Source organism: Gopherus flavomarginatus, chromosome 5 (genome assembly GCF_025201925.1).
Source record: "Gopherus flavomarginatus isolate rGopFla2 chromosome 5, rGopFla2.mat.asm, whole genome shotgun sequence".
Classification (NCBI taxonomy): Eukaryota; Metazoa; Chordata; order Testudines; family Testudinidae; genus Gopherus; species Gopherus flavomarginatus.
In genome coordinates, this window is record NC_066621.1 from 76,586,021 (window position 1) to 76,599,653 (window position 13,633).

The following is a 13,633-nucleotide window of genomic DNA, read 5'->3' on the forward strand; positions in this document are numbered from 1 at the left end:
GTAAATTAATATGCTGCATATTTTGCTGAAAAGCATTTATTTTCTGTTTATGAGCATTAGAGTAGAAAATCAAGCTTTTTAGGAAAGGTGACACTAGATGGCACTGAAGATGATCTGATTTCTGAACACTGCTTTTAAAGAGTGAAGATATGTTGGAGAATTAGATCAGTCAAAGTATTTTAAGTCAATGATTTTTCACAACATTGTTTCCTTCTGAATATCTTCCTCCGATCTGAGAGCACAAGAGCTACAAGAGTGTACTTCAGATATATGTATTATATACAGAAGAGTCAAAATCATTGCAAAACATGGCTCATAAAAAGATGATTGAGATTCAACAATAAATGCAGAGGTGCTACATACAGAGGGTCTGATTTTGATCCAAAGAGAGAAAACCTGTGAATTATTTGGCCAGATGCACTGCTCAAATTTCAAATACCAGTTAGGTGGAATTAGTTGTTCATTGAATGAGACCATAAATTATTCACAGAAGTTATCCGGTGAACAATTTTCATTAATGAATAAATCTGAGGGGGAAAAAATCACAGTATTTTTGTCTATCAATCTTAGCGATATATCTGGCTCCCATTACCATAGTACATGAATGTCTCAGAATCTTTAATGTATTGATCCTAACAACACCCCTGCAAGTCAGGGAAGTGCTATTATCCCCATTTTACAGATGGGGAACTGAGGCTAATTAACCTGTCCCACATCACTCAGTTATCCTATGGCAGAGCAGGGAGTGAAGCCAGGTTTTCCAAGTCCCAGGTTAGTGCCCTAACTAGTGGACCATTATTCTTGTCTCTGGTCACAGACCATTCACAAGCAGAAAGGGGGGGGGGGAAAAACAATATTTGTTAAATAGTTTACTCATTATGAATTATTTGCCCAAGTAGAGGGAAAAAAAACAGATGAAATGAAAACAGAAAGATTTATTCTAAAAGATATTATTCACCAAGGAGCAAATGGAACAGCCATATAGGATGCCCAAATCTATCACTGCAAAATGATAATGTATATTTGTGTTCACAAGTACAGTCTAGATTAGGATAGACAAATACTGAGTTCCAGAATTCAGATGCCTGCCTCTCCAATAATCAACCAGCTAGTGAGTGGAGGCATGCAAAGGACTAAAATGTTAGAATCTCAGGTTTCTAATCCCAATTTTTCTATTGACTCACTACATGACCTTGGGCAAATCTCTCCATCTCTGGGCTAAAATCAGCCCTGAAATAAGGGGACAGCTCCCATTTAAACAAACAGGAAATATGACTGTTCATGTTAGAGCTGATTTTAGCCCTCTGTGTCTGTCTGCTAATCAGTAAAATGTGGCTAATAATGCTTCCCTACCTTTAAGTATTTCCACGGACTGCTGTGGCTCCCCCTGATATCACGTAATGGTGTGCAGGAGTCTTTGCCTCTAGCACCCCCTGTTGATCTGCTGTTTGGTGCTGCAATTTGCCTATTCTGTCCATAATTTATCCTTCCAGCTAAATCGTGTCTAATCCAGACCTCTTCAGAGGTAATAGAAGTCCAACTAAAAGTCTAAATGAAGAGATCCTTTCACCCCTCTAAGGCTACTCCTCAGACCGTCCTCTGGTGTCAGTCCTCAGCCTCTCCTCACCTCAGCTCAACAGTCTTTGTGTTGGGAAGAGGGTTATGCCCTTCCTTAGGGCTGGTAGGGGAAACCCAGCCTCACTCTCTGGTCTGGTTGCTGGTCCAGAGACCCAATGTTAAGCAGCCAGGTCTCTTCTTTTAGATGTGCTACTGTTTTCCTGGGCTACCTGCTACCTCCAAAGCCCTTGTGCTGTTTCCCAGGATATGTCTACACTACGGGATTATTCTGATTTTACATAAACCAGTTTTGTAAAACAGATTGTATAAAGTCGAGTGCAAGTGACCACACTAAGCACATTAATTCAGCAGTGTGCGTCCATGTACCGAGGCTAGCGTCGATTTCTGGAGCTATCCCGTAGCTATTCCATAGTTCCCGCAGTCTCCCCCGCCCATTGGAATTCTGGGTTGAGATCCCAATGCATGATGGTGCAAAAACAGTGTCACGGGTGATTCTGGGTAAATGTCGCCACTCAATCCTTCCTCCATGAAAGCAACGGCAGAAAATCATTTTGAGCCCTTTTTCCCTGGATTGCCCTGGCAGACGCCATAGCATGGCAACCATGGAGCCTGTTTTGCCTTTTGTCACTGTCACCGTATGTGTACTGGATGCTCCTGACAGAGGCGGTACTGCAGTGCTACACAGCAGCATTAATTTGATTTTGCACGGTAGCTGAGACGGTTACCATCCCTATTGCGCCTTTTGCCATTGTAAATTAGTGATGAGATGATGGTTATCAATCATTTTGTACTGTTTGCAATTGGAAATTGGCAATGACAGTTATCAATCATTTTGTACCGTCTGCCTCTGTCATGGGTGCTCCTGGCTGGCCTCGCTGAGGTCGGCCAGGGGCACATGGACAAAAATGGGAATGACTCCCCGGGTCATTCCCTTCTTTATGTTTTGTCTAAATATAGAGTCAGTCCTGCCTAGAATATGGGGCAAGTCTACTAGAGAGCCAGAGAGCATAGCCGCTCTGGGTCAGAGCTCCAGAGATCCCCCAGAAATGAGGAGCTGCATGCCATTCTCGGGGGTGCCCCTGCAACAACCCCACCTGCTGCTTCCCTCCTCCCACACTCCTCCTGGGCTACCGTGGCAGTGTCCCCTCATTTGTGTGATGAAGTAATAAAGAATACAGGAATAAGAAACACTGACTTTTTAGCGAGATAAAATGAGGGGGAGGCAGCCTCCAGCTGCAATGATAGTCCAGGCAGGACATTAAAGGGTGAGGGGGAGAGGATCGCAGCCTCCCGCTGTTATGATGGTACAGGGAGTACAGAATCTTTTCTTTAGACACGAAAGTGTGGGTGGGGGCTGATGAAGCTCAGGCTCCACCTACTATGAGGAGGACGGTTACCCAGCATTTTGTACCATCTGCCAGGAATGACAGGGTGTCATTCCCATTTTTACTCAGGCGCCCCCGGCCAACCTCACCGAGGCCAGCCAGGAGCACTCACAGGCTGATGATGGTTTTCCACCATTTTGTCTGCCATCACGAAAGGAAGGGGAGGGGATCCTGCTGTTCAGTGCCGCAGCACCGCGTCTACCAGCAGCATGCAGTACACATACGGTGACATTGAAAAAATGGCAAGAAACAATTTTTTCCCTTTCCTTTCACAGGGGGGAGGAGGGGTAAATTGATGAGATATACCCTGAACCACCCCGGACAATGTTTTTGACCCTCAGGCACTGGGAGCTCAGCCAAGAATGCAAATGCTTTTCGGAGACTGCTGGGGACTGTGGGATAGCTGGAGTCCTCAGTACTCCATCCATCCCTCCCTCCATGAGAGTCCATTTGATTCTTTGGCTTTCCGTTACACTTGTCATACAGCACTGTGCTGAGTCCCTGCCGTGGCCTCTGTCTATCATAGCCTGGAGATTTTTTCAAATGCTTTGTCATTTCGTCTTCTGTAATGGAGCTCTGAAAGAACAGATTTGTCTCCCCATACAGCGATCAGATCCAGTATCTCCTGTACGGTCCATGCTGGAGCTCTTTGGATTTGGGACTGCATCGCCACCAGTGCTGATCAGAGCTCCACGCTGGGCAAACAGGAAATGAAATTCAAAAGTTCGCGGGGCTTTTCCTGTCTACCTGGCCAGTGCATCCGAGTTCAGATAGCTTTCCAGAGCGGTCACAATGGTGCACTGTGGGATACTGCCCAGAGGCCAATACTGTCGATTTGCGGCCACACTAACCCTAATCTGACAGGGCAATACTGATTTCAGCACTACTCCTCTCGTCGGGGAGGAGTACAGAAACCAGTTTAAAGAGCCCTTTATATCAATATAAAGGGCATCGTTGTGTGGACGGGTGCAGGGTTAAATCGGTTTAACGATGCTAAATTCAGTTTAAATGCGTAGTGTAGACCAGGTCCCAGTAGCCTGTGGTTAATACAGCCTCTCCTCTGGTTCCCAGACCTCTCAGGCTTCTCCTTAGGTTCTCCCAGCTCCTTTTTCCTCCTTTGGAACACCGACCCACAGTGCTGCCTCCCTGGGCCTTTCCCCCTTTCCAAGAGCCAAAACAGAGATGAGCTCCATCCCTAGGGTCCTCTTCAATTTGCCTTCTGCAGGCGCTTCCCAGAGAGAGAGGGAACTCTACCTCCTATCTCATGGATCTCCTTTCTGCTGAGTTCTCTCCTCTCTCTGTAGTCTTCCCTGACCCTTTTATAGCTGAGGTTTCTAAGGATAATTAAGCCTCCAGATCAGGATCAAATGATGGATAGTTGCTATATCACAAGCAGAGCTTAGCCTGTTTCCCCTTAAAAGGCCACCCAGCCTGTGACACTACCTCAAAGGGGGTTCTGTGAAAATTAATCACTAGGGCCCAGATCCACAAAAGTATCGGGGGTTACAATGTTCAGCATTGTGATGCCTATCTTTTAGGCACCTAAGAAATAACTGGAACTAAAACAGGAGCCACAAAGCCTGAACTAGGTGCCTAGGTTCCCTATACAATATATGGGGAGTGATAGGCACCTAAGAATGTGATCCACAAAAGCCAGCATGCTAAGCAGGGAGCAGCCTTAACTAGCCAATGGAAGATGCTGATGTGAGAAATATGCTAAACCCCACCCTAAGCACCTAAGTCTGGGCTTCGGGGGACACCTATCTCTGCTTGTGATCCAAAGCTGGAAACCCCTCTCCTGGAGGTGTCTATGCTATTTCTTGCAAGATGAGTTAGGAACCTTCTTAACTCCACATGAAAGAGAAGGAGGAAATACCACCTCTCTTATAACTTTTAGACCAGTAGTTAGAACATCCAGCCAGGATGTGGGAGACCCAGGTTCAGTTCCCCACCCCGCGCCTGATGGGGAGAAAATATTTGAACAGGGGTCTCCCACCCCCAATAGAATGATCTAACCACTGGGCTGCCAGATATTCTGATGTACATCTGCCTCAAGTTCTCCTGTTGAAGCTGTTCCACTTTCCATAAATAGTCAGTCATTGGAGCAAGAGGACTGGACCTCTCTCCCTCTGGATAAATACTAAAACAGTCATTGTGAGCCAAAGTGGAACAGCTTCAACAGGAGAGACTATGACAGCCACATCAGAATATCCCATAGTCCAGTGGTTCAGGTGAGTGCCCTAGAGGTACGAGACCGCAGTGCAAATCCTTTCTCCCCACCAGGCAGAGAGGGGAATTGAACCTAGGTTTCCCACATTACAGAAGAGTGCTCTAACCACTTAAAGATATAAGGGAGGCAACACCAACTCAGTTTTTGATGGGGTCTAATCCAGTGGGTGCACTCAGTGCATGCCTACTGGATCAGGCTCTGCAAGTGAGACACGCATTCCCCCCGCCCCCATTTTCCCAGGATTGTGGATCCTCCTGGTATCTCAATGACTAGGGAGAAGCAGTAGTGCCCATGCAAAGAGGCAGAAACATAGGTGCCTAGGGAACTGTTACAGCGAACATTTATGCACCAAGTCAATTTAGAATTAGATGGCAGCTGAGCAGGAGTTTTGTGGATTGCAGTGTCTGCTGGAACTGGGATTTAGGTGCCTAAATTAGGTACTTAATACCTAGTGTGAATCTGGGCCTAAATGACTGTTCTAGTAAATGTGTAGAAACCAAGCTGTGATTAATTACTTCTTTACTATCCTAAGTCACTTCACATCTCTCAAAAATGGTAATAGATGGGATAGCTTTATACTACCATCTTTCACATGTCAGAGAGGGGTACTGACATTGTTGCTTAGGGAGGATGGATTGCTCAATTAACCCATAATCCAGATGTAAATTTCCATGATTTATCTAGGATTAAAACCAAGAAGGTGATTTTGGAAAACACAGCTCCCTTCCAGTGAGAGAAATAATTACTATAGATCTATTAAGTTTGGTTTTCACATAGAGAGAATTCTTCTTTGTACTTCCAGAGACTGCAGGTGAGATCATTCCTTGAAAGAAAAGCTCCTCCCCATCACTGTCACCTAGACTTCTGAGGGAATCAAAAGAAATGCTTACCTACCTCCAATCCACCCTCCAATCCACCAAACCAATTATAATGGTGGATAAACCCCTTTTACTTACTTACTAATAGAGATGCACCCAAACAAATAAACCAAGATCTGAACACCCTGGAACACTGAAAGAGCTTGAATACAAGTCCAAACTTTGCAACTCATACCCACCACATACTAGGAAAAGAATTGTGTACTAAGAAAACAATGATGAAGGAAAAGAAAATGCCCTTCTTAAGTCAAAAAACCCCATTTGACATCCTAGTACATTTCCCCATGAACACACATAGGTAGATATTCCCAAGGGTTAGGCTAAAAGGAGTAAAAACAAGGGTGATGTCATGCTGGGAGTCTACTACAGGCCACCTAACCAGATGGAAGAGGTGGATGAGGCTTTTTTTTTTAAACAACTAACAAAATCATCCAAAGCCCAAGATTTGGGGGTGATGGGGGACTTCAACTATCCAGATATATGTTGGAAAAATAACACAGTGGGGCACAGACTATCCAATACGTTCTTGGACTGCATTGCAGACAACTTTTTATTTCAAAAGGTAGAAAAAGCTACTGGGGGGGAAGCTGTTCTAGATTTGATTTTAACAAATAGGGAGGAATTCGTTAAGAATTTGAAAGTGGAAGGCAGCTTGGGTGAAAGTGATCACGAAATCACAGAGTTTGCAATTCTAAGGAAGGGTAGAAGGGAGTACAGCAAAACAGAGACAATGGATTTCAGGAAGGCAGATTTTGGTAAGCTCAGTGATCTGATAGGTAAGCTCCCATGGGAATCAAGACTGAGGGGAAAAACAACTGAGGAGAGTTGGTAGTATTTCAAAAGGACGCTATTAAGGGCCCAAAAGCAAGCTATTCCGCTGAATAGGAAAGATAGAAAATGTGACAAAAGACCAGCTCGGCTTAACTTCGAAATCTTCCATGATCTAAAAAATAAAAAGAAGTCATATAAAAAATGGAAACTAGGACAAGTTACACAGGATGAATATAGGCAAACAACACAGGAATGCAGGGGCAAGATTAGAAAGGCAATGGCACAAAATGAGCTCAAACTAGCTACAGGAATAAAGGGAAACAAGATGACTTTTTATGAATACATTAGACACAAGAGGAAGAACAAGGACAGGCTAGGCCCACTGCTCAGTGAGGAGTAAGAAACAGTAACAGAAAACTTGGAAATGGCAGAGATGCTCAATGACTTCTTTGGGCTTGGCTACACTGGAGAGTTGCAGCACTGGTGGTGGGTTTACAGCGCTGCAACTTACTCACCGTCCACACTTGCAAGGCACATACAGCGCTGCATCTCTCTGGCTGCAGCGCTGGCTGTACTCCTGCTCTGCCTGGGGTATAAGGATTGCAGCACTGGTGATGCAGCGCTGCTCCGCAAGTGTGGCCATCAAAAGTGCTGTAATTGGCCTCCAAGGTATTCAGAGGTATCCCAGAATGCCTGTTCAGCCACTCTGCTGTTTTGTTGTGAACTCCGGGCTCCCGGAGCTGCTTATCTAAAAAACAAACACAACTCATTTGCTCGAGCAGAGGCAGGCAGGGGGATTCCTTTGGAATGTTTGCTTGGGGAGAGAAGCAACACGCCGGGGGGGGAGGGGGGAGTCCGTTTTGGAGCAGCTGCTTATCTGGTCTGAAGGCTATTTGCATTTAGTAAATAAGAGAGGGGTGGGGGAAGGGTTCGAAACTTTTAAAATGATTGAAGGTTGGTGCTGTGTATCTTCCAGTCCTTAGAACTTGCAAGGCAGGGAGCTGACACAGTGTCAAGTCCAAAAATCCACTCTCTCTGTCTTCCCCACGCTCCCTGTCACACTCCACACCACCCCCCTCTTTTGAAAAGCACGTTGTAGCCACTTGAACTCTGGGATAGCTGCCCATAATGCACCACTCCCAACAGCGCTGCAAATGCTGCAAATGTGGCCACACTGCAGCGCTGGTAGCTGTCAGTGTGGCCACACTGCAGCACTTTCCCTACACAGCTGTACGAAGACAGCTGTAACTCCCAGCGCTGTACAGCTGCAAGTGTAGCCATACCCTTTGTTTCAGTCTTCACTGAGCAGTCTGAAGGAATGCCTAACATAGTGAATGCTAATGGGATGGGGGAAGGTTTGGAAGATAAAATTAAAAAAGAACAAGTTAAAAATCACTTAGAAAAGTCAGATTCCTACAATTCACCAGGGCCTGATGAAATGCATCCTAGAATACTCAAGGAGCTAATAGAGGAGGTATCTGAGCCTCTAGCTATTATCCTTGGAAAATCATGGGAGATGAGAGGTTCCAGAAGATTAGAAAAGGGAAAATATAGTGCCCATCTATAAAAAAGGAAATAAAAACAACCCAGGAAACTACAGACCAGTTAGTTTAACTTCTATGCCAGGGAAGATAATGGAGCAAGTAATTAAGGAAATCATCTGCAAACACTTGGAAGGAGGTAAGGGGATACGGAATAGCCATCAAGGATTTATAAAGAACAAATCATGTCAGACCAATCTGATAGCTTTCTCTGGTAGCATAACGAGTCTTGTGGATAAGGGAGAAGCGATGGATATGGTATATCTAGACTATAGTAAAGCATTTGATACGATCTCGCATGATATTTTTATCAATAAACTAGGCAAATACAATTTAGATGGGGCTACTATAAGGTGGGTGCATAACTGGCTGGATAACTGTATTCAGACAGTAGTTATTAATGGCTCCCAATCCTGCTGGAAATGTATAACAAGTGGGGTTCCGCAGGGGTCTGTTTTGGGACCGGCTCTGTTCAGTATCTTCATCAATGACTTAGATATTGGCATAGAAAGTACGCTTATTAAGTTTGCAAATGATACCAAACTGGAAGGACTGCAACTGCTTTGGAGGATAGAGTCATAATTAAATATGATCTGGACAAATTGGAGAAATGGTCTGAAGTAAACAGGATGAAGTTTAATAAAAACAAATGCAAAGAGCATCACTTAAGAAGGAACAATCAGTTTCACGCATACAGAATGGGAAGAGACTGTCTAGGAAGGAGTATGGCAGAAAGGGATCTAGCAGTTATAGTGGACCAGAAGCTAAATATGAGTCAGTGTTATGCTGTTGCAAAAAAAGCAAACATGATTCTGGGATGCATTAACAGGTGTGTTGTAAACAAGACACAAGATGTCATTCTTCGTCTCTACTCTGCGCTGGTTAGGCCTCAACTGGAATATTGTGTCCAGTTCTGGGCATCTCATTTCAAGAAAGATGTAGAGAAATTGGAGAGGGTCCAGAGAAGAGCAACAAGAATGATTAAAGGTCTAGAGAACATGACCTATGAAGGAAAGCTGAAAGAATCTGGTTTGTTTAGTTTGGAAAAAAAGAAGACTGAGAGGGGACATGATAGCAGTTTTCAGGTATCTAAAAGGGTGTCATCAGGAGGAGGGAGAAAAGTTGTTCATCTTAGCCTCTAAGGATAGAACAAGCAGCAATGGGCTTAAACTGCAGCAAAGGAGGTTTAGGTTGGACATTAGGAAAAAGTTCCTAACTGTCAGAGTGGTTAAACACTGGAATAAACTGCCTAGGGAGCTTGTGGAATCTTCATCTCTGGAGATATTTAAGAGTAGATTAGATAAATGTCTATCAGGGATGGTCTAGACAGTATTTGGTCCTGCCATGAAGGCAGGGGACTAGACTCAATGACCTCTCGAGGTCCCTTCCAGCTCTAGAATCTATGCATAGCAGACCAATTCATTTTAGCAGTAACCAAGGAACTAATCCATACAGAAGACAGACTGAGAAAATAATTACACTGAACATGGGAAACTGCTGAAATTTTCAAATATACTAGGGTACTGAGCCGCTTCTGGTGCATATCCGAAGAGGCTTCTACAGTATCTCGGATACATTTCCGTAGGAATCTTACTGCCCTTTTTCTTTTTTTTTTAAACTTTAATTCTCCCCAAAACATTATCCCCAGGCCACTGGTAATTCTGCAGCTAAACCTTCCAAGGGTCCAAACTGACAAGGTGATGAGCACCATCAGATCCAATTAATGTCAGTGAGAGGTAAATATGCCTAAGAACTCAGAGAATCAGGTACCAAGTGTGAAATTCAGCTCTGTGTAGAGGTTCATCAAAAGGCCTATGCACCATTTACAGCACTGCATCCAAGGAAAGAAATTTTTTCTATAGTGTTTGCATGTGCACACACACATGCACCCACACACACAGAGCTTCCTTCATTTCTTGTCTCACAACTTTAGTGCTACAAAATGACCCAATATCTGATGCCATATCTGATGCCATACCACAATCTGTGTGCAGCAACCCTTGCAATCCTTTTGCCTAGAGCAGTGGCTCTCAAACTGTGGGTCAGGACCCCAAAGTGGATCATGACCCCATCTTAATGCAGTCATCGGAGCTGATGTTAGACTTCCTGGGGCCCAGGGCCAGGACCCAAGACTGAGGGCTTCAGTCCTGGGTGGCAGGGCTCAGGTTACAGGCCCCCCAACCCAGGGTGAAGAGGGGGTTGGGAAGGCTCAGTCTCGGTCCCCACTCCTAGGGTCGTGTAGTAATTCTTGTTGTCAGAAGAGGGCGATGGTGCAATGAAGTTTGAGAGCCCCTAGCCTAGAGAAACATTAGCAATGCTGGATGTTATCGGTTTTATGCTGATTTCCTGTAAGCTACATACCTCCTTCCCTTAATACAGTGACTGCACCTAGAATGCCACAACCCACCGCTTTACTTCATGTACATTAAGCACACTGCTGCTAAATCCCTTATTTGAAGGTCTTAGAGGAAATTCAGGCTTATTAGGAGAACACATAGGAGAAGAGGCCTAAGAAAAAACAAGTCTCAACCAAAAAGCACCTTACCAAATTATATGGATTTCTATGAAGAAAGAGATACATAGGCTTCTGGAATACAGACACAGGATGCCTATCATTTCCCAAAGAAAGACTCCTGGTTGTTGTTGCAAAGCTGAACAAGCTATACCTGAAAAATAATCATGGTACACTATTGTCTAGCTCAAGAGATCACCAGAACCCTAGGGCATACTGAGACTAAACAAGGCCCTAAATCACTTTCTTATGTGGACCAGGTGACAGCAAATGTATTTGCCTACCAAATTGAACACTACTTGAACAGAACAGTCAGGGAGACCTAGTTATGGAGAAAGGGGAAATGTCACTTGAAATTTTTTATCTAGAAGAGAGGAAGCAAACCTCATATTCGGAACTGGTTAGGGCAAACCAGTGAGAAATATCCTTCTGTACAGCACACTAAAGGATTCCAGAATCAGGTAGGATTTGAGTCCACATATTTGTTATATTACCACCAATGACTAAGGTCAAGATATTTCTGGTATAAAGGAACAAGCAGCATTACCAAGAAAATGGAAAGTGGCATCTTAAAAAGAAAGATCCAGCAATATTTTTGCAGTGGGGCATTTGTAACAGAATGCTACAATGCAGACTTCCAAGAGTCCGCTAGAGGAATGTGCAATACCAGCCAGCTGGAGCAGTAATTTGTGCAACTATGTCCATAGAAACTGTGAGGCTTGTCTGCTGCAAAACTCTAACAGACTGGATATTCACTTCACTAACAGCAAATTCCATGGTACTAAACAAAACAAAAGAAAAAGAAATCCCTGCATATATAAATTAAATATCTTCCAATAAAAGATTTTACAGAGTCTCACATAATATGCAAAATCCTGGGAAAGCAATCTGTTGAGCAGGCATATTTCCTGACCTCACAGTAAACATAAAATCTAATGAAGAGTAATCGTTCATACCTGATGAATCTCTTGCCATCCATTTTCATCTTTGCAGCTGACGGTAGCATGTTCATGAAGTAAAAGTTCACAACAATAAGGGTCTCCTCCTACTACAGCGGTGTGGTATAGTGGTGTCAATCCACAGCTGTCCTTGTAGTTAGGAGATGCTCCAAGCTCTAAAAGGGTCTACAAGTAATTATAAATGGTGAACATGTCTGAGCAAATAACTGAAGGACTCGGTGTATATTTAAAGTCCTTTCCAAAATATTGTTTAGTAGGAGGCATTTTTTGTTACTGTTTATACAGGCTGGCTGAATGGGCTGCAGTACTGACAGCCTCAGAAGAGCTATAGTACAGTGCCAAAGGCCCATGGTAATTCAGGCAGTTGGTGCACTATGTGAAGTCCTAGCTTTGGTAGTCAGGGAATCTGCAGGCGCTCCAGCAACAGAATGAGTAGCAAAGACTGCCCACTATCCATCCTGTTATTGAGTTGAAAAATTGGGTGTTTTAATAAAGTTGTGGCTTTTGGCCACTCTTCAATTGCAGTGCGCCTTACCAAAAATGTTGTGTAATCTGAAATCCTGTCCAGAAGGAAGTAATGGAATTTCATAAACATAAGATTTAATCTAGAATGTCAAAATAATCAACAATACCAGTTAAAGCAGGAAGAAAAAACAAAGGAGCCAGTATTAAAAAGATAAAATGTATAATCCATGCAATTGGCATTCACTTTCAAAGACAGATAAACAGCAATAACGTTACTCCCACTTACTGCAGACAGATCTTACACCACTTATCAGTGCACAAGGTTGAGGCCACATCTAAACTACCACTTGGTCAGCAAAACGTATATCACTCGGGGTGAAAAAATTACACCCTTGAGCAACACAAGTTTCACCAGCATAAGTGGTAGTGTGCACAGAGCAATGTCAGCAGGAGAGCTTCTCCTGCCAATAAAGCTACCACCACTCATTGAAGGTGGTTAAATTATATTGACCGGAGAGCCCTCTCCCATCGGCATAGAACAGTTACATGAGAGATCTTACAGCGGCCCAACTGCATTGGTACAGCTGTGCCACTGTAAGGTCTCTAGTGTAAACATAAAGTCTGTTTCACTATCACTTCTGAAACATAAGCTTCTGAAAATGAAAGGGCCCTTTGTTGAATGCAAATCCTGAAAGTGAACAGCCTAGGGATAAATACTTAAACAAGCACAAATTAAAAGATCCATTAAGGACAATATGATAATTAACTCCAAAACATTTTCTTTTATATATTGTTCTGTATAAAATAATGTATAATTTGGCTCTGAAAGAATTTACCTTGAGGGTTATTTTGTTCTTGGCTCTAGCTGCTTTGTGCAGAGCTGTCATTCCATCTTTGGCTCTGAAATCTAAATGTGCTCCTCCATTTTTCAGAGCTTTGATTACTTCTACGGTATTATCATGCTGAGCTGCCAAAGTTAGAGGAGTTTCTAAAGACAAAAAGAATATAATGTGTGGGAAAAAGACATGCAACTTTAACCAAAAAAAGTATTCACTAATATTTCAAAAATATTTTGTTAGCTTTTAAGTATAAAACATATAAACATTGTGTTATATCCTTGGGGGCAGCCGGTTTAGGAAGAAATCACTTGAGGCCAGACAGCAGACAGCTAACAAAACTACCATTTATTTACACACACACAGCTCACCTAACCGGCCAAAGCAGGCTAGGCTATCCCCTAATAATCTAACTCAGCTGCCATGGGAACAAAAACCATGACAACCAAATACACAACATATTCCTCCCCCCCGAATA

The 13,633-nt window shown here is 43.5% G+C and overlaps 1 protein-coding gene across 5 annotated transcripts in view; it reads right to left on the bottom strand.

Moving 5' to 3' along the window:
• The window catches only part of SHANK2 (SH3 and multiple ankyrin repeat domains 2), a 698,629-nt gene that overhangs the window by 524,232 nt on the left and 160,764 nt on the right, over positions 1-13,633 (bottom strand). For all 5 annotated transcript variants that reach the window (XM_050955213.1, XM_050955215.1, XM_050955220.1 and 2 more), the window contains exons 8-9: positions 13,156-13,307; positions 11,852-12,019 (exon numbers count right to left, since the gene is read on the bottom strand). In XM_050955213.1, the coding sequence (XP_050811170.1) occupies positions 11,852-12,019; positions 13,156-13,307 (320 nt within the window). The remainder of the gene's footprint in view (positions 1-11,851; positions 12,020-13,155; positions 13,308-13,633) is intronic.